Source organism: Saccopteryx bilineata, chromosome 3 (assembly GCF_036850765.1).
Source record: "Saccopteryx bilineata isolate mSacBil1 chromosome 3, mSacBil1_pri_phased_curated, whole genome shotgun sequence".
Classification (NCBI taxonomy): Eukaryota; Metazoa; Chordata; class Mammalia; order Chiroptera; family Emballonuridae; genus Saccopteryx; species Saccopteryx bilineata.
Window position 1 is genome coordinate 84307902 of NC_089492.1, and position 26311 is coordinate 84334212.

General features: G+C 39.9%; 1 protein-coding gene across 13 annotated transcripts in view; it reads right to left on the reverse strand.

Annotated features, from left to right (window-relative positions):
* Positions 1-26311, reverse strand: part of DTNB (dystrobrevin beta) — a 194158-nt gene that overhangs the window by 123818 nt on the left and 44029 nt on the right. For all 13 annotated transcript variants that reach the window (XM_066266618.1, XM_066266615.1, XM_066266610.1 and 10 more), the window contains one exon: positions 13649-13803. In XM_066266618.1, the coding sequence (XP_066122715.1) occupies positions 13649-13803 (155 nt within the window). The remainder of the gene's footprint in view (positions 1-13648; positions 13804-26311) is intronic.

Consider the following 26311-nt stretch of genomic DNA (forward strand, 5'->3'; position numbering starts at 1 on the left):
GGGTGAGGGAGACACTGGGCATTATGAGTAGGGTGAAGCCAAAAGGCACCCAAAATTTCATCTCTCTCCCCCAAATAACTGCATTCTGTCCCCCACTTTACATGAAGTGAAAAAAAGTGTACAGTCCTGACCCGCAGTGGCGCAGTGGATATAGTGTCAACCTAGGACACTGAGGTCCTAGATTTGAAACCCCGAGGTTGCTGGATTGATTAAGCACAAGATCATCAACATGATCTCAAGGTTCCTGGCTTGAAGCCTAAAGTCACTGGCTTGAGACCAAGGTCACTGGCTTGTGCAAGGGGTCACTGGCTCAGCTGGAGTCCCCCAGTCAACACATGTATGAGGAACAATCAATGAACAACTAAGGTGCTGCAACTACCAATTGATGCTTCTCATCTCTCTCCCTTCCTGTCTCTCTCTCTCAAAAAAATAAAAAATAAAAAAATATATAAAAAATGTGGTTCTTCCCCTTAAAACTTTAAAATACTTTATTTCAGACAAAAAGATAGAAATGAAAAAATCAGTGCTGACAAATATTTTGCCAGTTGATTACAAAGTACCTTTGACTTTTAACACTAGGAAGTTCCATACAATTAGGAAGCAAGGAGGGCACATAGGGTGGCGTTTCAGCAGGACAGGGACCTTCAGACTTTTCCCGGCCCACCACGATCCCTTCCACCAGCGGTCCCAGCACATGAACACGTGACTACACAAACTAATGCATCTTTTTGGCAACTGCAAGAATCTTGATTCCATTAAATGTAAATTAGAAGTTATTCTTATTGGAAATAATCTTTAAAAGAAGAAACTGATATGTAGGGAAGAAAAAGAAGAGGTAAAATAGATGACAGAGCAAGAAAAAGGCTTTTGCAATAAAAACCTGAAAAAAGATGAATGAGAAGGAAAGGTTCAGGCCCAAGAGGACTGCAGGCCAGCACTGCCTGGGTCAGGGAAAGGCTCTGAGCTACAGGCCAGGTGGGGTGGGGGGCAGTGAACAGGATGAAGCCATCGCTGGAAGACCCTCTTGATACAGCTGTGCATTGATGGTGAGGTCTGAGAAACAGCTACTCAAATTAGCTCAAGATCTCCAGTGTTTTCCTTCTCAGTCATCCAAGTCACTAACGTTCCCGAGACCTCAGTGGAATCTGGGAGGAATGAGTGAACATTAAAAACAAAACTAGAAAGTCACTGAATTTTTCAATGTTAGTCCAGACATGGAAACACCTCTTATTATGGATATGTATACATTTGCGACAAACCAAAATGAAACAAAAAGTGTCAGCTTCAAATTACTGACAAAGACGACTCTAGGAAGATTTTAGCTAGTAAGAGATGGTAAACAAATTAAGAGTCTCATATTGTTTATTATGAACTTAATGTTTACATTAGTATTTCTATATTCTCTTACACTTGTTAAAAATTACATTTTTACAAATCTACTTATAATCCTAATGCTACTTCCTCTAAAAAAGTTTTGGTTCGCCTATCACAGAGTTTAATTTTCTTTTTAATCTTCAAGATGAAAAGGAAAAATCAGATTTGCTATCTCAGAAGACCCTCATAAATACACGCAGGATCAGTTTCCAAAAGTTGTCCTAAGGTCATCCTGTAACCTGAAGTCCATGAAAGAGTGAGGAATGAAACCAGAACTGTGTCCCAGTGCTCTATCTTCCATACGATTTGGGGGGAAATCACTTAAGAGTTCTGGTTTCCGTTACCTCATTCTCAAAGTACAGTCAGAGCCTCCCCTGGGAGGTCCCTAAAACAGTTTTAGGAAGTCCATGATGCCAAAACTATTTTCATAATAACACTAACACACTATCTTTTCCAGTCTCATTCTCTCATGAGTGCACAGTGTGGTCTTCCAGAGGCAACATGGCATAGCCACAATTATCTGAGAAAGCTATTAAAATACACACTCCTCCCTTTTTCAACTACTTATCTGGTGAGGCCAGATTTTCTTCCTACACCTTAACCAAAACATCCTATCACAACAGACTGAATGGATAAGCAGATACGAGATACCAGCTGTCCTCAAGTGAGCAAATCTGAGACTTGCAAAAATATAAAATAACTGCATTCTCATTATATTTTTGGTTTCAGAATATATAGTTTTCCTTAAAATATATTACTTATGTTGACATGTAACAGGTTTATCATTGTTAATTTTAATGACTTAAACCACTTTTTAATTTGTCAATTTTAACTTATAACATTGAAATATAGATGGCTATAAGCCACATACACAAAAGCTCTTTGGGGACCTTAATACTTTTTATCATAATGAAGTCTTGAGATAAAAAGTTGGGACAGAATTCCAACTCAAAAGTTCTGTGACTTAATAAATAACTGTGAGGTAGACAGGCAGACTCTTTTTTTTCTGCCTTTTTGTTCTATTTTACTTTTGCTCTTGAGTTGGACATATTCTTTGTATTTCTCCTTATTTTTTATAGCACAATATTTATAACAAAAACTATAACAGAACAGCAAATCATGCAAATTTCCCCCACAATTCTCATTTTCTGTATTTCCCTCCAATGTATCAGTCTTTCTATGAAATTCTGTGTATAGTGTAGTAAAAATAATGTTTTTTCACTTACCATTTTATTAAGTATTTTATTGTTTTGCTACAAGGTCTTCGTTTCTAATCATCCCAACAGCTGCCGGATCCACTGAGCTCAGACACCGTGACCTGTCTGTACCTTCCTCAATAAAACACTGAGGCTGTTTCTGTCGTTTAGGACCTCTCGTATTTTTCTCAGAAAGGAGTGTTCCATTTGTCACCAACTTCCCCACCCTCTGTCATTCTGATCCTTAATATTAACAATTTATTACCTGAAAAGCCATTATCCCTTCCCTCCCTCCACGCTTGGCTACATATTTCCTGTTTTAAAAGGGGAGAGGAAACATCTCCTAAAAATGAGAAATCCAGTATAGCATAAGAAAACAAGTAAAATAATTTAGCATTAGATCATCATAGCTGCAATTTCCAATCTCATCCTTTCATTAAAAACTCCTATTTCCCTATGGGCAGCAGATAAATATTTTTTATTCACTTCCCTATCAAATACTTGTTAATCATAATCAGTTAAACAAATTACCATGTTTTTCACTCTATAAGACGCACCTGACCATAAGACACACCTAGGGTTTTAAGGAGGAAAATAAGAAAAAAAATATTCTGAACCAAATGATGAGTTAAAATATTTTTCCCTCCATAAGACACACAGGCATTTCCTCCTCCACTTTTTTTTTTGAGGGGGGGGGGGGAGTGCGTCTTATGGAGCGAAAAATACTGCATGACATTTAGTTAACAGACTGAAAACAACATTGTAAAAAACTTAGATTAAAATGGCTTTTTATACAAACTTTTGTGTAGAGTTATAGAAATATTTTACCTGACAAGGGCAAACATACTGATTATAAAAAAAATACTGGTTATATATATATTAAAAAAACACCCAGCTATTAAAAAACCGGCTATAAGACTAGTACAATGGGTCAGCCTTTCCGTTATTAGACACTGAATTTGTCATACATAACACAGGTTCATTTCGGACTTTAAAAATTAGAGTACTTTGGCCTGACCTGTGGTGGCGCAGTGGGTAAAGTGTCAACCTGGAAACACTGAGGTTGTCGGTTCAAAACCCTGGCTTGCCTGGTCAAGGCACATATGGGAGTTGATGCTTCCTGCTCATCCCCCTTCTCTCTCTCTCTCTCTCTCTCTCTCTCTCTCCCCTCCTCTCTAAAATAAAAAAAAAATTAGAGTACTTTGGAATGACACAACAATATAATGGCACACTTTTTATCAGAGGTATTTTTATTTATTTTAGCTAAAAGACTGGAAAACTTCTTCAAAAATTCTGAAATGCTTCACTTTCCTCACCACAAAGATTATTTCCTTTAAGAAAGTCATGGAATAATCTCAAGGAAAACAACAAGGTTGCAAGTACATCCATGAGCTTTCAGCTTTCAATTATAATTCAAGCCAAAGACCCTTTCTCTCGCCTGTTTGATTTAAAATCATTACTCGATTAATCCAACAAATACCTAGTAAGCACTGGTCATTTTCCAGACACTGTTGTCACAGGGATATAAAGTTGAAGGAGATCAAGGTGCATCCCTCCAGGGGACAGGTGAGCTAGATGTAACGTGCCGAGGGACTGCCGAAGAGGAACAGTTAATCTCACACTGAAAGATCCAGAGCATCGAACAAGAGGGCACATTTCAGCTTGGATCTGAAATAGGAGGCCTTTGTCGGAAGGGAAGGTCCAGGAGTTATAGGCATTTCAGTGAGAGCTAACAGCACTAAGACAAGAACTCTGCTTCTTTCACTCACTCAAAATGTACGTCACCCAAAACAAGAAATGCAAATCAAAACTACACCAAGAGCCTGACCTGTGGTGGCGCAGTGGGATAAAGCGTCGACCTGGAACACTGAGGTTGCCGGTTCGAAACCTTGGGCTTGCCCGGTCAAGGCACATATGGGAGTTGATGCTTCCTGCTCCTCCCTCCCCTTCTCTCTCTCTCTCTCCTCTCTCTCTAAAAATTAATAAATAAAATATAAAAAAAGAACTCAAACTACTTAAAAAGCTAAAATAAAATCATATTTAAAAAAAAAAACAAACAAAAAAAAAAACAAAACACTACACCAAGATAACATTTCTCATCTATCAGATTGGCAAAAACTCATGAAAGTGAGAACATATGCTGTCGGCAAGGCTGTGGAAAAGCAGATGCCCTTAGACACTGCTGGTGGGCGACAGAATGGTACAGCCCTGGGCACTCGGCAGTCTCAGCAGAACCCAGGGTGCTGGCGGAGGGGGTCTGAGGAGCAATGCGCGTTGAAGGTGGGAAGCTGGGCTGGGGCAGAGTGATAAGCATCATCGTGCGATGATAAAACCTCACCTAGTAGGAAATAGGAGATAATGTTTTTGAAAGCAAAATTGAGCCATCAACAGAGGTGTATTTTAAAATGATGACTCAAATTTGCTTATGGTGAAAAGGAATGATAAAACAGCAGCAATATCTGAGGAGGCACAGTCCTCTTCTTCCCACTGCCATTAGCCCACTAAGTGATGTGACTAGGAGGCCAGGGTCCTCAGATTTTTTGGTGAAGAACTGTTCTGCTTGACCTGAAGACCAGTGTAGGCCCCAGGGTAGGAGGGGAACAGGAGTGCCACCAGTGAACACTAGGGAAGGGCTGGGCCAACAGCCCCCAACACCCCGTGCTCAGCAGGTTTCGGCCCTGCCCACAGACGAGGGACCCTGAACACATGGGGCCGGGTTTCAGCTCATGACAAGTAGCTGAGATGGGCTGGAGACCTTCCCCAGAGCATGTACACAGTAAGCACTGCTACCGAGCAAAAATCTTTTTTTAAAAAGAAAACTATCTTGGAGCCACTTGTTATTTGTATCTAAAAAGTTATTTAGTAAGATACTTTCTTTCATAAGCTCAAATAGAACAAACTCTCACTTATAGGCCTCGATAATTTTGTTCCATCTAATTAATGCCAGTGATACAGACCTTATTACTACAGACCTACCTGATTATAACAAAATCCATTTTTATTTTATTTTATTTTATTTATTCATTTTTAGAGAGAGAGAGAGAAAGGGAGAGAGAGAGACAGAGAGAAGAGAGAAGGGGGGAGGAGCTGGAAGCATCAACTCCCATATGTGCCTTGACCAGGCAAGCCCAGGGTTTCGAACCAGTAACCTCAGCATTTCCAAAATCCATTTTATATGCGGTATTTCATCCAGTCTAAGACATCATCACTTGTAAGATGCACCACTATCAGCCTGACCTGTGGTGGCGCAGTGGATAAAGCATTGACCTGGAACACTGAGGTTGCCGGTTTGAAAAGCTAGACTTACCTGGCATGTATGGGAGTTGATGCTTCCTGCTCCTCCCTCACCTACTTTCTCTTTCTCTCTCTCCCCCTCTCTTCTCTAACATAAATAGAAAATAAATAAAAACAGCCTGACCTGTGATGGCACAGTGGATAAAGCGTCGACCTAGAACACTGAGATTGCCAGTTCAAATCCCTGAGTTTACCCAGTCAAGGCACATACAGAAAGCAAATGCTAGGAGTAGATGCTTCCTGCTTCTCTCCTCTTTCTCATTCTTACTATCTCTCTCTCTTTCTCCCCCTTCTCCAATTATCAATAAATAAAATCTAAAAGAATAAAAACTTAAAAAATTAATTTAAAAAAAGATGCATCATTATCACTAAAAGAAAACAACAAGAACACTCAGCAATTAAACTAACTCAATGACTTAATCAACTGTAATCTTTTATGACATGTGAATCAGTCACACCAGCCTCTGGATGAACTGAAATTTCTTCTCTCAGGATTTGGTGATTTCATCAACCTTCACATGCACTGCTTGGTGTGACAAGAAATTATTTTGGTCATATCTCAGTAATAAAAAATATTATGGCCCCATCTATTTGTAGATATTTTCCTTTAAAAAAAGAAGAGGTTCTGGCCTTTGCCGGTTGGCTCAGTGGTAGAGCGTCGGCCTGGCGTGTGGGAGTCCCGGGTTCGATTCCCGGCCAGGGCACACAGGAGAAGTGACCATCTGCTTCTCCACCTCTCCCTCTCTTCTTCCTCTCTGTCTCTCTCTTTCCTCCCACAGCCAGGGCTCCATTGGAGCAAAGTTGGCCCGGGCACTGAGGATGGCTCTGTGGCCTCTGCCTCAGGCGCTAGAGTGGCTCTGGTTGCAACAGAGCAATGCCCCAGATGGGCAGAGCATCGCCCCCTGGTGAGCGTGCCAGGTGGATCCCAGTCGGGCACATGCAGGAGTCTGTCTGACTGCCTCCCCGTTTCCAACTTCAGAAAAATACAAAAAAAAAAAAAAAAAGAAGAGGTTCTATAAAGCATGTGGTTGTTGCTTAGTAAAATAGGCAATTCCTTCAATGATGAGTATTTATCTCACTAATAGCAAACTTATTTACCTCTGTAAGGTAAATGTGTCCATGGCTCCTGTGCTTACAATAACTTTTTGTTCAATGCCAAACCAGACTACACTCTTTCTGAGGACATTTGAAATGACAACACATGCAATACCTAACATGGATATGATTCAGTCAAAGTGACAATAGGAACCACTATGACCAAATTTCCTCAGGCGCAGGAAATGATAATCCAGCATGACCACTGCCTGGCCGACTGCAATTGTGAGATGCCATTGGCTATATGAGGTATCCTGATATCAGAGATGTTCAGGTGTGAAAAGTGTCTTCAAATCAATGAAGCATGGTAATAACTCACACTAGATTTTAATGAAATCTGCTGAATTAGAATACCTATGAAATATACATATTACACATATTCATGTGCTAAGGAATTCTTTCTTTTCTTTTTTTTTAATTTTTCTGAAGTGAGAAGTGGGGAGGCAGAGACAGACTCCCGCATGCGCCTGACCCCAATCCACCCAACATGCCCACTAGGGAGTGATGCTCTGTCCATCTGGGGTGTTGCTCCATTGCAACTGGAGCCATTCTAGCACCTGAGGCGGAGGCCACGGAGCCACCCTCACTGCCCAGGCCAACTTTGCTCCAATGGAGCCTTGGCTGCAGGAGGGGAAGAAAGAGATAGAGAGGAAGAAGAGGGGGAAGTATGGAGAAGCAGATGGGCGCTTCTCCTGTGTGTCCTGTCTGGGTATCAAACCTAGGACTCCCACACGCCAGGCCGACGCTCTACTGTTGAGCCAGCCGACCAGGGCGTGCCAAGCAATTCTTGTGAAACTATTTTCAGTGTCTAGGAAAATAATGTCAGAATATCCAGAAAATGTCTCATTTTAAAGATGCAGTGAGAAGAAAAGTCATTCTGGCATAGAGCAGAAGAGCAAAATGTTGGTCCAAGTATAATCAAAGGGCATCTCCAGGCATGAAATTTTTTTGCTATTCTGAAAATCCACCAGCAATAATGGAATCCCACTTCTACCCACTTACCCTGTGACTCAAAGAGGCTGCAGCACAGTGTCCAACAAAGTGCCAACAGCAGTATCTCCTGCCATAGTGATGGAAAGACTGTGTCTATTCCCTGACCTCACTGTTGCCTCCCTCACGGGCCACTCTATGGCTTCAGCTTTCCCTTTCATAAAGATAGGCTCAAACTTAAATCCTCTGCAGGGTGGAGTGACTCTGTAAACTGAAGTAAACTTGAACCTAGAAAATAATAAAACAAATACCACTCATCTTTCTAAGGAAAAATATAACACATCCCAAACCAAAGTGTGGAAAAACTGGGAAGAATCTTAAACATATTCACAGCCTTCTTTTAATAACTTTTTAAGTCTCTAAAGTCAGTTTGATAGTTTATAAACACTGAAGACTCAATATATGATATTTGGCCTACCCACCAAAATACAAGGAGGAGCAAGACTAGGTTTACAGTTTTGAGTGCGTGAAAGTTTATTCTTGTGTTATTATTTTTTTTCTATTTTTTTTAAAACTTTTTACAGAGACAGAGAGTGAGTCAGAGAGAGGGATAGACAGGGACAGACAGACAGGAACAGAGAGAGGTGAGAAGCATCAATCATCAGTTTTTCATTGCGCGTTGCAACACCTTAGTTGTTCATTGATTGCTTTCTCATACGTGCCTTGACCGCGGGCCTTCAGCAGACTGAGTAGCCCCTTGCTGGAGCCAGCGACCTTGGGTTCAAGCTGGTGGGCTTTTGCTCAAACCAGATGAGCCCGCGCTCAACCTGGCAACCTCGGGGTCTCAAACCTGGGTCCTCTGCATCCCAGTCCGATGCTCTATCCACTGCGCCACCGCCTGGTCAGGCTATTCTTGTATTATTATTAATTATTGCACTATTTTCCCACACAAATAACTGTAAACCTACTTTTGCCCCACCCTGTACTAGGCTTTAGGTGCTTCATTAACATTGTGCTTTCATCATATAATAATCATAATCACAAATTTACAACTAGAATTTTTCTATTATTAACTTTTAAACATATACCAAAGTAGAGAGAATAGTATAATATGCCTATCATCCAGTTGCAACAATTCTCAATACAAGGCTAATTTGTTTCATTCATGCCTTTACTTCCCCTGAATTATTTTGAAGCAAATTCCAACCATATTATCTCTTTCTCTCTCTTTTTCATTCAGTGAGAGGAGGGGACACAGACAGACTCCCATATGTTCCCTGACTGGGATGCACCCAGCAAGCCCACTAGGGGGCAATGCTCTGCCCATCTGGAGCACCGCTCCATTGTTCAGCAACCAAGCTCTTCTTAGCACCTGAGACAGAGGCCATGGAGCCATCCTCAGCACCCAGGGCCAACCTGTTTCAATGGAGCCATGGCTGCAGGAGGCGGAGAGAGAGAGAGAATAAAGTGAGGGGGGAGGGGGAGAAGTGAGAAGTAGATGGGCACTTCTCTTGTGTTCCCTGACTGAGAATCGAACCTGGGACATCCACATGCCAGGCCGATGCTCTACCATTGAACCAACTGGCCAGAGCTGCCATATTATCTCTTGAATTAACTTTACTCACTGTTTTACTATTATGGACACTCAGAAGCTTCTGGGCTAAGAGCACACTTGTAAGTCTTTTTGTAAACATCATTTTTATTTTATATGAAAAAAAACTTAGGAGTAGAATTGCTAGGTCAAGGGTAGGTTTGGGTTTACAATAAACCACCAGGGCTTCTTCCAACGTGGCTTGTATAAGAGCTCTGGCTGCTCCAAATGTTCAACATTTGGTGTCAGTCATTGAATTTTAGTTTTTCTAGATGTGTTCTGTTGAATTAACTTGCTTCTTATTTTTGTTGTGTTTTTAAAACTACTAAACTACATAAATCTACACCTCTTATTTTGGGTTAGTTTGTGAAAAGCAGACAAAATTTTTTTTGGGTTTTTTTTTTTGTATTTTTCCAAAGTTAGAAGTGAGGAGGCAGACTCCCACATGCGCCTGACCAGGATCCACCCGGCATGCCCACCAGAGGGCAATGCTCTGCCCATCTGGGGCATTGCTCCACTGTGGCTGGAGACACTCTAGCGCCTGAGGCGGAAGCCATGGGGCCATCCTTAACAACCAGGCCAACTCTGCTCTACTGAAATAAATATGTAATTCTCTTCATGTTATTAGAAAAATAAAAGTACTTCTCCTGTAATGCAATATATACATACTGCAAAACTGTGGATTTAAAAATGATAAGTTATATGAGAAAAACAGGAATGAAACAAATCTCAAAACCTATACAGCCTTGTAAACAGAAAACTAACAAAACAACAGCAATACCAATAAAAGTAAACACAACAAGATCTGCACAGGCAAGTGCGCCAACAGTCTGTCAGATGGTACCTTCAGCCTCGAATCCTGAGATACCTTTTTTCCTTCTTCACAATAAAGGTATTTATTTAACTTCCTAGATAAATGTTTCATCGAAGCTAAACATCAGCTCTAGGGTATCCCCAACTCCATCAATCAGTTTTTTAGCCGAGGTAGGGTAAGGGGAGGGGATGTGTTCACTGCTTTTTCACCCGTACTCACAGCTTCAGCTGTAACACTGAGGAAAGTGAAAGCAAGGCAGTTGATGAATCCTCCAAGCCAGCCATTTCTAGTTCTGTAGGATTTTCAGCTTCTTTCTTAGAACACTCATACTTTCTTTTTAACTGTGATCCCTTCTTTGCTCAGCCCAGAACATTAATATGCTGTGGAAACTACATAGAAATCAACAACATGATTTCCATTTGATATCAACACCATTCTCTATCTGTGGTGTATGAGCTAACGTTAAAAAAAACACACACACACAACCCACATATAAGAAAACAAACTATGGGAAAAGCCCTTTTCAAAAAGGAACTCAAAACTCATTAAATTTAACTCTTGCTGCATAAAACTTTGTACCAAGTCTCATGTTTTCTGGCCATTTTATCAGTAGTTTCTATTTCTTTGGTGGCCTCTTCGTCATCTCTACAAACAAAAACTCAACTGTCCTCTAGTTGGAGATAAGTTTCTTTGACTTTTCCCCAATTTGACATGTATGAAACCACAGAATCTGAAGCAAGTGAAAAGCAAAAATTAAGTTGGAAGTTCAAAGGTCTAAGAATCATGGCATAAGGTAATTTTTAGAATCCTAGATAGTATTCTTAAAGTCAAAAATTAGAATTTTAAAATTATTCTTCAACATCTTAAACTGTTACTCTAATATTAAAGTCTCATTACAGTACTCAGATACAAGTAAATAAAACATGACTTGAGCTAGTACTCCACATAAGGGCCACCCATTGGTCAATGTTCTACATTGATATTTCTTTGTATAAATTCTCTTCCCCATCCTGACATTACTTCACTTAATAGTAGCATTCCAGAATTTGATCAATTCTTAGGCTGACCTCCAGGAAGTACCTGTGTAAAGAGCTACACATACATCAATACAAGATCATCCTCACAGTACCACTGTGCTGTCTTCACCATCCTCATCCTCAGTTATAGCTCTGGAGGGCATGCTAATACTTGCAGGACATTCAGTACCAGGATATATCTGGACAGCCTCATGTAATTTGAAAATGCATATTCGGGGGGAAAATGCATACTGTGATTTCTCTGTTAGAATAAATTGAAGCACAGAAATATTTTTAATATCCTAAAAGCTGATACTATTACTTATGATGAACGAAACATAAATAATGTATAGAGGCTAATTTTCACAGAAACAGTCAGCCAACGTGCACACAAATTTGGGGAGAACATCTTCTCAGAGGTTGCTAAAAATAACTCTCCAGTATTATGGACGCCAGCGTTTGTGCCAAAGCGGAGAATCACTAAAAAAATTATAGAGTATTGTTTAAAAGTATGAATTCAGATAAATATGAAGTCTTAACTTTAAATGTAAAGTGGGGTGTGTGTTTGTTTTTAGTTCTTTTATGAGTCAAAGTATCACAGGTTGGAAGGGTTTGTTCCTTTTATAATTTTTTTTTTAATTTTTATTTTATTTATTCATTTTTAGAGAGGAGAGAGACAGAGAGGGAGAGAGAGGAGAGACAGAGAGGGGGGGGAGCAGGAAGTATCAACTCCCATATGTGCCTTGACCAGGCAAGCCCAGGGTTTCAAACCGGCGACCTCAGCATTTCCAGGTCGACGCTTTATTCACTGCACCACTACAGGTCAGGCCCTCTTTTATAATTTTTTATGTTTAAATCATTTCAGCCTTATTGAAAGGTTATAAAAGATTTTTTTAAATGTTTTAATAGCTAATTTTTTAAAATTGATTAATTGATTGATTAATTTTAGTGAGAGAAGAAGGGAGAGAGACAAGAAAATCAATCTGCTCTTGTATGTGTCCTGACTGGGGATCGAACCGGCAACCTCTGAGCTTCAGGACAAGGCTCTAACAAACTGAGCAATCCGGCCAGGGCATAAAAGATCATTTTTAAAATTCCATTTACCATTAACTCAGATTCTTCAAATAGCAACACTACAGTACAGATGCCCCTTTACCTTTACACACTTCATTTCTTAAAAACCAGGACATTCTCTTTGATACAAATAACAAAATCAGGAAATTAACATTCGTTGACAGAATACTACTATCTAGTCTACAAGCTTTCTTCAGATTTTTCCAATTATCTCAATAATGTCCTTTATACCAAAAGAAAATCCTGGACCCTGGGTTATATTCAGTTTTTATGTCTCTTTGGACCCCTGTAATGTGGAACAGTTCCTTAGTCTTTTTTGGTCTTTCATGATATTGATACTTTTAAAGCATACAGGCAGCTGGTTATATCACAGAAATCCCTGCTCTTGGGAAGATGAGTCTCGGGAGTTCCACAGTGATCGTGGGTCCTTCTCAGGGAATCCTACCGGGAGGCAGGGGTGGCAGCCTGTCCCCTTGCTGGTGACAGGGATCTCATCACTTGGTTCAAGTGGTATCTGACAGGTTTCTGCACTGCAGAGTTAGGCTCCCTTTGTAATTAATAAATATTGTATGGATACTTTCAGACTATATCAATAGCCTTTTTCCATTAATCTTTTTACCCATTAAGATTTTTTTTTAATTCCCTGCTTTCCAGAACTTTCCAAGTGTCTCGCTGAGGTTCCTTTTATCTCATCTCTACCTGAAAAACCCGGAAGCTACAGCCAGAGTCCACTCTGCTCCAAGTCCTGTGAGACATGACCCCACAAATGTAAAGGAAACCAACTCCATTCCCTGTGGGGATGGCTGTGGACCCCGGGGGAATCGGAGCTGGCACTGGGAACGGTACAGCTCAGCTGCTCTTCATATTCAGGAAGCAACGATCAGTACTGTACAGAGTTTTATATCAAAATGCCTGTATTTCGTGGTTTGATGAACTCATTAGAGAGAGTAATATATGTCCAATAGCAATAATATGATATAAACACTTCATGAACATTTTTCTTTAAATTTTTAATATTTTTAAATAGTTCAAAAAATTTTTTTCAGAAAATACTCTCCTCCTCCCCCCTCAAAAAAGAGTTCTCAGGTGAATTTTTCGTCTCTCTCTTTTTCACCCCCCAACTCCCCAACCCTGACTTAAGCTCTGCTGTCTCCCCTCCTCAGGACCTGTATGCCTAGACTGAAGCAACCTGGTGAAATCTGACAAATGATGGAGGGGCGGATGAGCGCTGCTCTGGTCCTAGATTCTGTGACACTGTCCTTACCTGCTGTGGAAAACAGGTGCGGACTGAGTGCTCTGTGTAACCAAAAGATGGCCCTTCAAAGACCGCTGTTGGGAGCTTCAGAACTTCCTTCAGAAACTGGTCAAACTTGCTAAATATCATTAAGCCATTGGAATCTGACATCTGGGAGAAAATATCTATGAGAACAAAACCAAATAAAGTCAAACTATAAAGAAATACCAACCTTTTATAAATAACTATGTCATTTGTATACCAGTCAAAAAGGCATCATTAAAAAGTATCATAGTTATGATTTTTAATCAACATGGACTCTTGTTCTTTATTAACTTTGTGTGGTTACATTTTTGACGAAGCCCCTCTCTCCCACCCACTTAATATTCATCTGAAACATCAAATCCAATAACCACTCATGTATGTCTACCTACCTGTTCTTTTTGAGTGTATAGAACTTGATGATGGATTATTTACTTATTTATATCTCAGTTTGTTCAAAGAAGAATTTGTAGCAGCATACCTTTATCTCTTAACACTTACATATGTGTTTATATAAGACAGATGTGTATTTGAGTGTATGACTGTATTAGCATATTGGTGATAGGGAATGAAAGATTTGTATATACATATACTAATGATGCAATGAATTCCTGTGATGGAATAAACTGGAAGGAAGCACACAGCATGTTAAAAATATTCCATCTAGTGAGTACCAAAGTGGAATAAAAAGAACTCATGTAAGCTCTTCTATCACAAGATACTTTGATACTGTAAGATCCTATTTTTATATAAACACTAATCCAGCAGATGGGAAAGAAATCTCCAATAACACTACTATTCTTTATCTTCATGGAGAAAGTTTCCTATCTCCAATTACTTATTCCTCTCTTCTCATCCATAGTTGGGGAGAAAAAGAAAAATAACTATGATCTCAAAAATCACTTGACAAAGAAATATGACCTACGCTTTTTTAAAAACTATTAAGCTTCCTTATAATCAAATTGGTGAGTTGAACAGGCACACACAAAAAAATCATTTCCTGAGACCTTTGCAAACATAGCATTTTGAAAATTTACATTCTATATAATCATCATGAACAGGTATATTACGTAACAGATTTATGTATTGTACATAAATACACATTACTCTTTAGGCTCAATTTGAGGAAACTGTTCCAAAGCACTAGGGGTAGGGAAAAAAACATCCAAAATACATTAATCAAAGAATGATAAAATGTTAGATTATTGATTACTTATTCCACAGGGTAACTTTTTTTTTTTTTTTTTTTTTTTTTTTTTTTTTTTTTTTTTACAGAGACAGAGAGAGAGTCAGTGAGAGGGATAGACAGGGACAGACAGACAGGAATGGAGAGATGAGAAGCATCAATCATTAGTTTTTCGTTGCGACACCGTAGTTGTTCATTGATTGCTTTCTCATATGTGCCTTGACCATGGGGCTACAGCAGACTGAGTAACCCCTTGCTCGAGCCAGCGACCTTAGGTCCAAGCTGGTGAGCTTTGCTCAAACCAGATGAGCCCACGCTCAAACTGGCGACCTTGGGGTCTCAAACCTGGATCCTCCGCATCCCAGTCTGATGCTCTATCCACTGCGCCACCGCCTGGTCAGGCCACAGGGTAACTTTTAAGGCATTTGAAAACAGGAAATTATCAAAAGAACAAACATCTGCAGTATACCCTCTTATGGCAGCTGCTAGTTTGTAGTTAGAAAGTATTAAATACCATGCAGGTAGGAAATATGCTAAAAGAAGTACAGTCCTAGTGGAAAGTAAAGTCAATTTGTTAACACATACCGTGTATTCCAAATTCTTACTATGCAGTCCAAGTTCCAAACACTCTTCCAGGTGTTTGAAACACAACAAAGCAGTGTGACACATGGTCCTTATCCCCCAAGGAGCTTTCAGTGTAGCTAGAAAACGTGTTGTATGTAAAGCAAAACAGAACTAAGTGCTAAGCTGACTCAACAGAGCAGAAAGAAGAGAGGCATAAAGGTCTTTGTTAAACCTCACCATTTGCCATGTGCTGCAACAGGTAACTATACCAGCTCTATAAACACACATATGTATAACTTCACAATCACAAAAAACATATGTGTATACACCCACACCAACAAACCAGAACCTAACTCATTCAGAGAAATAAAAAAGAGTGGTTGGACAGTGAAATGACTAACCACCCCCCTCAATCAAGTATTATTTTCAATTACACATATGTCAGATTCATAGTAGTAAAAAAACCTTTAATTAAAAAAAAAACACAGAGAAACACCTAACTGGTGGTGGCGCAGTGGATAGAGCATTGATCTGAGACGCTTAAGTTCCAGGTTCAAAACGCCAAGGTCACCGGCTAGAGCCCAGGCTCATCTGGCTTGAGTGTATGCTTGCGAGCTTGAGTGTGGGGTCACTGGCTTGAGTGCAGGACCCATATACTCCCAAAGGTCGCTGGCTTGAGCCCGAGGTCACTGGCTTGAACAAGAGGCCACTGACTCGGCTTGGGCACTTCCCATCAAGGCACATATGAGAAGCAATCAATGAACAACTAAAGTGACGCAACTACAGGTTGATGCTTCTCATCTTCCTCCCTTTCTGTCTATCTCAAAAAAAAAAAAAAAAACCAAAACAAAACTTAATAGGCCCATATTACAATAGTTAGAGAATATGAAACATGTTTGCTTGTGGTTTTTTTAATAAGAGAAATACTACTAAACCCTCAAACTGAATGTATAGTTAAGTAATTACTCCAAAGTAATTTTTTTCTTGTGTTACTGGTTTTAAAAAGTGTTTTTTAGATTAGTTTTATCTATAAGAAAAATACTGAAAAATGACTGCTCAGTTTTTAAATCTTAAAATATAATAATAACTCTAAGTTAGTATGATCTACTATATACAGATAAAAAAGATCTTACCAAAGAAAAGACAATAAAATTTAATTAAAATATCCAAAAAATTAAACTTGTCCTCTAAAGCCCTAAACCCTTCTGGCATTAGGGACTAAATTACTTTCCAGATTACAGGTTAATTTTCCCAGTAATTCTCTATTTATACACATACGAAAAAGGTACCCTAATACCCTATTAGTTGTTTCCAGATAAAAATATCAGTTTTCTCCCTTATGAAAAACCCACAATTGGTTCTGGCCGGTTGGCTCAGTGGTAGAGTGTCAGCCCAGTGTACAGAAGTTCCAGATTTGAGTCCCAGTCAGGGCACAGAGGAGAAGCAATCATCTGCTTCTCCATCCTCTACCCCTTCTCTCTTTCTATCCCTCCCACAGCCATGGCTCGAAATGTTTGAGCAAGTTGGCCTGGCTTTGGGTGCTGAGGATGGCTTCATAGCCTTACTTTGGGAGCTAAAAATAGTTTGGTTGCCAAGCAACAGAGCACTGGCCCCAGATGGGCAAAGCATCGCCCTGTAAGGGGCTTGCCAGGTAGTTCCTGGTTGGGGTGCATGCGGGAGTCTGTCTGTCTCCCTGCCTCTCACTTAATTTAAAAAAAATAATAAAAATAAAAATCCACAATCAAGTCCTTAAACATACATGTATACTCATTTTTTTAAATTTATTTTTTTTACAGAGACAGAGAGAGGGATAGACAGGGACAGACAGACAGGAACAGAGAGATGAGAAGCATCAATCATTAGTTGTTTGTTGCGCATTGCAACATCTTAGTTGTTCACTGATTGCCTTCTCATACGTGCCTTGACCGCGGGTCTTAATCAGACCAAATAACCCCTTGCTCGAGCCAGCAACCTTGGGTCCAAGCTGGTGAGCTTTTACTTAAACCAGATGAGCCCTTGCTCAAGTTGGCGACCTCGGGGCCTCGAACCTGGGTTCTCTGCATCCCAGTCCGACGCTCTATCCATTGTGCCACCGCCCAGTCAGGCCATGTATACTCATTTTAAAAAACATTCTGTCCTCTGTGTAATAGCAAAATAATGCAACTATTCTATCATTATCATGTACATTACCATTTTCTTTTCTGGTGATAATAATCCTGGTTTTACTCATTGTATCTATCCATCTGTCCACTCCACTTTGGTCCCCCACATGATCAACCACATATACACTTTTGCAAGATGTCAGTGCTGTTTATAATAAAGACTCAAGTCTACAAATGAAAAGCCATTTTCTTTCATATACTAGTTTTCCTTGGCAAATGCGTCTCATCTCCTGTCATTATTCTATCAAATAAGCAACTTAACCCACAAAAACAAGTATACACATTTGCATGTTTATAAATACCTATGTGTCACTAAATCCATACTTTGTGCACATACTTTATTCTCAAACTCACGAATGCCCTGACATCATTCATCAAGCCAGAGAGAGGCTGGAGGATGGGAGTCTGCCAGACTACCTTGACAAGTCTCCAGGCCTCCCTTGGCTTTTGTTTGTTTTTCTTTTTCTTACTCATAAAATGCAGATTTAAGACTTATCTCTTATTTGCTTCTAATTCTAAAACATTTTGGTTATATGAGAAATGTAAACGTGGGCATCATTCAAATTAAAGTTACTTGCATCTAATCAGGAGAAGGAATGGTTAACAGAAAGCAGCTAGGATAAATATACAGTGACAGTTGGTTAAAAGACTAGAGCAGAGGGATAAATTTTGCAGGTAAACAGTCTGTTTATAACTTCAAAGGCTGCCCCACCCGCAATAGTCTGCTAATGAAAAATCCGGAAGCAAACGACTAAAATGTCAGAGCTACCAGTTCTGGGTAAAAATAGAAAGAATCTCAAGTTATCTTTTCTCTAGCTCAAAGTGCCATCCATAAAAAATATATGAAAACATAAGTAGTAGAAGCTATTATTATTAGAAAACTATGTTAACGCTACAACCCAGAGAAAAGACCTATTGGTATATTTCATTCTTTCTCTAATGCTCAAAATTATCACACTTAAGCATTTTGATCTAAATCCAATCATGTGGGTATCCCTAAACATAACCGAGTTCTCACTTTCAGACACTAAAGCTATTTCAAGTTTTCATATATTATAAAAAGTACTGCAATAAATATACATAAAATTTGTGGTATACCTCTGACTAATTTAATTACTCAACATATACTCAAGAAGTAAGCTGAGTCAATGGATATAAATACTCTTACAACCTTCCTGATAAGTCTAACAGTATGTATAGACTGGCTCTTCAAAATAGTAGCAGCCATTTCTTAAAGAATTAAAAAATAAATTATATGAATTATATGCTCCTATCTTTTAGTGTAAGACAGGATGGGGCTTGAATATGAGATTAAGTTTCTTATAAAACAAACAGCAGAATAACACAAAATAAATAAATCACATGCTTAAATTGACAGTTAAATACAATTTAATAATAATGGGCTTTATTGTCTGTAAATTTTGTTCTCTGAGCTATTTTTTGGGTTTCTGACATTACTGAGTTTTGATCACGCTTATAGTTAAAATCTATACTCTGATTATAAATCTCTGATACTGTATTTAGAATTCCAACCTAAGTTACCTTTGAATCTAGAATACAGTCCCTTATGGCCAGGAGAATGAGCCATTTCTATAAATAAATGATACTTGGAACAGAAAATCTCTTAAGAGAGATTTTAAAAATCTAAGAAATGTTTCAAACTAAAAGCACAAATATTGTCAAAGTAATTTCAAAGGCTATCTTGACACTAAAACAAGCAAACAAAAATATCAAAAAAGGAGAGGGGCCAAAATTATAGGAAAAAATATAAAAGAAAATGTAAAAGACAGATAGATCAAAATACAAGAAAGAAAAGCAGAAACACTAAGGCATATTCCATAAATCAGAAAACCTCATTTAAAAGGAACATTAACAGAGGTAACAGCAGAGAGCACTGTCAGCAGCAGGACAATGGAGAAACTAAGAACAACAAAGTAACAGTAAGTAGGTAGAAGAAAGTGAATAAACAGACAAATATTATTTGATGTTACAATGCAATGTTATATCTCAAATTTGTATACACCATTATGCAGCCACTTCAACTAAGTAGGACATGGCTGAGGACTAGAAAGAGAAAAAAGGTTCTGCCAATAGCCAAAACTGCCAACATACTATATAAGCCGAAGTACTTTTCACAAGATATATGAGTAATCAGTTATGTCCTTACTTTAAATAGAATGCTAAGAGCATATAGGCCCCAGGCACTGAGGATGGCTCCATGGAACCTCTACCTCAGGTTCTAAAAATAGCTTGGTTTTGAGCAGCCCCAGAGGGGCACAGTATCGGCCCCAGATGGGGTTGCCAGGTGGATCCTGGTCGGGGCACATGCAAAAGTCTATTTCTCTATCTCCTCTCCTCTCACTTAAAAAAAAAGAAAGAAAGAAAGAAAGATTTAAGAAAATAGTAGCCCTGGCCGGTTGGCTCAGCGGTAGAGCGTCGGCCTGGCGTGCAGGAGTCCCAGGTTCAATTCCCGGCCAGAGCACACAAGAGAGGCGCCCATTTGCTTCTCCACCCCCCCCTCCTTCCTCTCTGTCTCTCTCTTCCCCTCCCGCAGCTAGGCTCCATTGGAGCAAAGATGGCCCGGGTGCTGGGGATGGCTCTGTGGCCTCTGCCTCAGGTGCTAGAATGGCTCTGGACGCAACAGAGCGACGCCCCAGATGGGCAGAGCATCGCCCCCTGATGGGCATACCAGGTGGATCCCGGTCGGGCACATGCAGGAGTCTGACTGCCTCCCCATTTCCAGCTTCGGAAAAATGAGAAGAAAAAAAAAAAAGAAAGAAAATAGTAAGAAATTTCATCCCCGGCCCTGGCCGGTTGGCTCAGCGGTAGAGCGTCGGCCTAGCGTGCGGAGGACCCGGGTTCGATTCCCGGCCAGGGCACATAGGAGAAGCACCCATTTGCTTCTCCACCCCTCCGCCGCGCCTTCCTCTCTCTCTCTTCCCCTCCCGCAGCCAAGGCTCCATTGGAGCAAGGATGGCCCGGGCGCTGGGGATGGCTCTGTGGCCTCTGCCCCAGGCGCTAGAGTGGCTCTGGTCGCAACATGGCAACGCCCAGGATGGGCAGAGCATCGCCCCCTGGTGGGCAGAGCGTCGCCCCCTGGTGGGCGTGCCGGGTGGATCCCGGTCGGGCGCATGCGGGAGTCTGTCTGACTGTCTCTCCCTGTTTCCAGCTTCAGAAAAATGCAAAAAAAAAAAAAAAAAAAAAGAAATTTCATCCCCAAAAAGTAATATTACCATGTGAAAAAAACTCAGAGGAGCATTTAAATAAAATTATAATTTCATTACCAAAAATGTCTTACATTGTAGTTGATTTTGAAATGAAGACAAACCAGATTACAGTTTGACCAAACACATTATCTAAGATCATTTTTTAAAAGAGTATCAAAATCTATTTCTAATGAGCCATCTAACTTTCCAATTTTCAGTGTAATGGTAACATATAAGAAAAAGAAAAAACAGAAGCTTGTGCTTGAATCTGATCAAGTCTCTGTATCTTTCAGTTAAATCAAAAACTGTCGGGACAGAAGATCATGGAAACCCAATCTGTTGTGGACCATAAATGGCAAAAAGCCATTGTAGATTCGAAGCATTAAAAGGCTAAGTTCTCCCCCCTCCACCTCCATATTGGCTATGATGCTGAGTATCTGCACCCACTTCACTTGCTTCCTTAAGTTGCTAGAAGCAATTTACATGCCCTTCCTCTTACTCTTTGTTTGTTCAGATGTTGATTTCACTTATGCATGGTAGGGGGATTCCTTTTTATGCCTTGGGAGAGTTCCTGCTTTAGCCTCAGATGTGTAACTTTGTATCAAGGACTTCCTTGATTTGCATATGGCTATATAATAAATCAAATTGGGGCTATGGGCACTCGGATATTGCCATCAGCATTGAAGAGTCCTCCCGATCCCATCTTTTTTTCTTAATAAGTCTGTTTTCTTAATTCTGCACCGTTCTCACTCAAAACCCAGAATTAGGAGCCGCGCTGGTCTGCAGCAAGCGGCGCCCGAACACAAGACTTGAGTACGAGAAAACTAAACTGAAGGCAGGTGACGGAACTCCCCAAGTGAAGTGTGCACAGTGAGTAAAGAAAGTTTTGGGGGAGAGTATAATCGGGAGTAAAAAATTATGGGACAGTTAGGGTAAAAAATAAGGGACTTTTTTGTAGAAATGTTTCTGTATGAGGACAGATCGTTGTCTGAAGAGTATCAGGGTGAGCTGGAAACAGAGGGATGTGAATACGAGGATAACTTGGAGTCTGAGGATGACGGGGGGGATAAAAAAATCCGCGCTATGGCTGCCTTAGCCACGGGGCCTCCACTGCCCTCGGCTCCTTCCTACGTTCAACCCTCTGCTCCTCCGTTCCCTTACCGGGCTGATTCCGGAGTCTATAGCTCAAAATCTGGGAAATCCCCTCTCCAACAATCTACAGACCAGGCTCGAAATATAGGGGAAACAATAAATGGCTTTACCTGTCTTCCTGTTGTAGGAAGACAGGATGATACAGGGAGACTAGTGCGAGAACATGAACCTGTACCTTTTAAAACTCTGAAAGAGCTTAAACTTGCTGTGTTCAGTATGGGCCTACTGCCCCTTTTTCACTTGGTTTATTAGATACTATTAGCGCAGAGGCTCTTCCCCCAAATAACTAGAAGGCGATTGCTCGTGCTTGTCTCTCTGGGGTGATTATTTGCTGTGGAAGTCAGACTTTCATGAAAGGCCGTTGAGGCTAGGGGAGAAATCTTAGCATAGTCAACCTGAGCCACCGGTTACAGCGACTATAGAATTTGAGAATGGATAGGAGACTCAGGTATTAGGAAAGTTACAGCTTTTCCAGTTATGGTTTGATTTTCTTTAATGTTTTAACTACAATCTTCTGAACTATCATTTTGTTTCTTTCTTATTCTTTGCCTGGAAATTGAGGCAGGGGACCTGTGTTAGATCTGACTATAGAAAATATCCCAGCAGCTGCCAAAAGCAAATTTTCTCGGGGAGATTTTGTTTAGTCCCATCCTTCAGGCCCTCTGTCAGAAAATGCCCTGACTAAAATCAGGCAGGAATCTTTCTAATCTGGTTGTGCTCTGAAATCCTGGGTTTCTCTCTGGTTTGTCTGGTTCGTCAAATTCTTGTTTCTGTTTAGTCTTTATTTAATGCTGTCTAAAATGTGTCTGTTTTTAAGGCCTGAATTAAGTTCTTTTTTTATGCATGCAAAAAATTGAAATGCTGGCTCTGATATTTAGAAAAAATGATTTTAGAACTTGTAATGAGTGCTCATTTAAATTTAAATAGAATAGAATGTAGATCCTTAAGATTTACTAATTTGGTTAGTGCATTGTGAGGTGTGTTCAGAGTTAGGAGCCATATAGCAATTCAAGTATTAGGATTAATCAAAGTTATATGTTATATTTGTGCTTTTTGTGTGTAAATTGTCTTGTTTATTTGTAAGGTTATACTCAGGTAGGAAAAACAAAAGAATTGGGCAAAATTAAGCAGAGCCCTAATAAGTCATTTCAAGAATTTGTCTCAAGCTGCTTCAGGCAGTTAGAAGAATAATATTAAAATGCTAATTCCGCTTCTCAGGCCAAACCCTGCAAAAGGGGCCCCAAGGAAATTGGTGATCTGGCTTCACTGATTTTGGCTATTGGATTCAAAAAATAGGTCAGGAACGCCCTGAAATGAAACTAACAATACTAGGGCATAAATTTAAAGGGCTTTTAGATACTGGAGCTGATGTATCTGTTGTTGCTAAGCTACACTGGCTCCTCCCTGGCCCACTCATGCAGCAGCCACAGAAGTACAAGGTATATATAGGTCAGAGTAAATCCCCTCAACAAAGCTCTAGTTTTTTGCAATGGACTTTTTCAGCCTTATGTGCTCCCTGGATTGCCAGTTAATTTGTGGCGTAGAGATGTTTTGAAAAATATGGGAGCGTTGCTTGTCAGTCCTGATAGTTTAGTCAGCACTCAAATGCTTGATCAGGGATTTTTGCCCACTAAGGGACTAGGGAAAGAACGGGGAATTCTCACCCCCATAGAAGTGGCACCCAATAACAGAAGGCATGGATTAGGATAACAAAATTTAGCATAGGGCCTTGGTAGCTCCTGCTACCCCAATAATGCATTGTGCAGACCCAAATACTTGGAAATCAGATAATCCTGTATGGGTAGACCAATGGCCTCTTTCTCAGGAGAAACTTAAGGCAGCTGCTCGATTGGTACAATTGCAGCTACAGTTTGGGGACATTGTACCTTCTAATAGCCCATGGAATACACCTATATTTGTCATTAAAAAGAAATCAGGAAACTGGAGGTTATTACAAGATTTGAGAGCAATAAATAAGACTATGGAAATTATGGGTCCTCTCCAGCAGGACTCCCTTCTCCTATTTCCATTCTATGGAATTTTCACCTTGTAATTATTGACTTGAAGGATTGCTTTTTTACTATTCCTTTAAGCCCTCATGATTGCAAGCGTTTTGCATTCAGTATTCCTTCACTTAATTTCCAGGATCCAATGGAGCAATACCAGTGGAGAGTTTTGCCTCAAAAGTATGGCTAACAGTCCTACCTTGTGCCAAAAATATGTTGCTCAAGCTATCTCTCCAATACGAAGGCAGAACCCTAAGGCGTACATAATTCATTATATGGGTGATATTCTTATTGCTCATCCAGATAAAGACACTGTGTTGACCATTTTGCAACAACTAGAATATTCTTTGAAAAAATCAGGACTTTATATAGCACCTGAAAATGTACAGCAATCTTTACCTTTCTCTTATTTAGGACAAATTATTGAGGGACAACAAATTCGTCCATAAAAATTAGAAATCAGGACAGATCATTTGCAAATTTTAAACAATTTCCATAAATTATTAAGAGATATTAATTGGCTTAGACCCTCCTTGAAATTAACTACCGGAAAACTGAAGCTATGTTTTTATATTCTTAGAGGTTTGGCTGAACCATCTTCTCCTCAGCTACTTACAGCTGCAGGACAATAAGCTTTAAAGCTTGTACAAGCACAACTAAAACGCATAAATTCTGAAGAATGAATTGCCTAATTTGTCCCTCGAGTTACACTCCATCCAACGTGACTATTGTGGCAAGCTTCAGGTCCTATTGAATGGATTCATTTGGCTGTTACTCCTAAGAAAGTTTTATCTCCATATTTTGATCTTGTCACCTCCTTGATTATCAAGGGGCGTAGGAGACTCTTACATCTTTTAAGTTTTGAGCTTCAAATTATTGTTGTTCCTTTTTCAAAGGATCAACAACAATGGCTCTGAGAAACTTCCACTAAATGGCAAAATGCTTTTGCAAATCTTACAGGTCAAATTCTCACTTCCCAGCTGATAAAATTGTTCAATTTTCATTAATTACTACATTTGTTTTTCCTAAAATAATTGTTAATGAGCCCATTCCTGAAGCACCTCCAATCTTTACTAATGGGTCGATGGACAACTTTTTTTACTGAAACAGTTGCTTTAAAAAGAGCTCAAAGACTAGAATTACATGCCATTATCATGGCTTTTCAGCATTTGCCACATTCCTCCTTTAGTCTGTATACAGACAGCAAATATTTACTTATGGTTGTTTCCACTATAGAGACTGCTGTCTTAGGGACAACTACTGATGAGGAACTATTGCAGCAATTTCTTTTTCTTCAAAGACTTGTACGTCAACATAGAACTCCATGTTTTATAGGACATATTCGAGCTCACTCCATGCTCCCTGGAGCTTTGGCACAAGGGAATGCCCTTGTTGATCAAACTACCCAAAAGAAAATTATTGGAGCAACCACGACAGTCAAGCAATCCTGTCTCATACTATTCATCAGCAGAACGCTGCAGTCCTGCGTAAACAGTTTCAGCTTTCTCAGGAAGCAGCATGGCAGATTGTTAAATCCTGTCCAAGGGGTCCTATACTACAATCTGTCCCTTCGTTTGGAGTTAACCCTCGAGGACTCCTACCAGGACAACTTTGGCAAATGGATGTTACTCATATACCTTCATTTGGCAAACAGTTCTTTGTCTACGTTACAATGGATACTTATTCTGGATTTATACTAGCCTCTGCCAGAACAGGAGAGGCTGCTAAGCATGTTATAGCTCACTGTTTGTATGATTGGACTTCCTAAACTGATTTAAACTGACAATACTCCTACATATGTAGGAAAAGCATTTACTATATTTTGTCAAACCTTTCAAATTATGGGTATTTCTTACAATCTTTAAAGTCAAGGTATTGTTAAAGTGTACCCAGCAAATATTTAAGGTCAATTTAAAAAAATATAAAAGGTGAAGTCATATCCTGGAACTTCTGCAATTCTACCTTGTCTTTAAAAAATTTCTTTTGAATGCTGATGTCAAGACGCCAAACCTCTTTCTCCTGCAAACTTCTACCCTCTTTTATTTGATCTAGCTAATAACACTGTTTTGTATTTTTCCAAATACCTCCAAATAAACAAAAAAAGTTTATATAGGCAGATGGGGATCCTCAAACCCCTCAGCAAGATCTTCTCGGCATAGCTTTTAAGGTCTATAATGACCAAGAGGCAGAAAAAGCCCAAAAGAGATCAGGTAAAATACCAGCTCTTGGCATACGCCCTTAAAGGCTCCAACTCCCCGAAGGGGCTTCATAGGACTCCATCTAGGCCCTGCTTGGATAGTGGAAAGGAAGGTCATTGAGCTAAAGCCTGCCAGGCTTCTCGGCCCCCACCAGGACATGCCTTTGTTGTGAGAAAA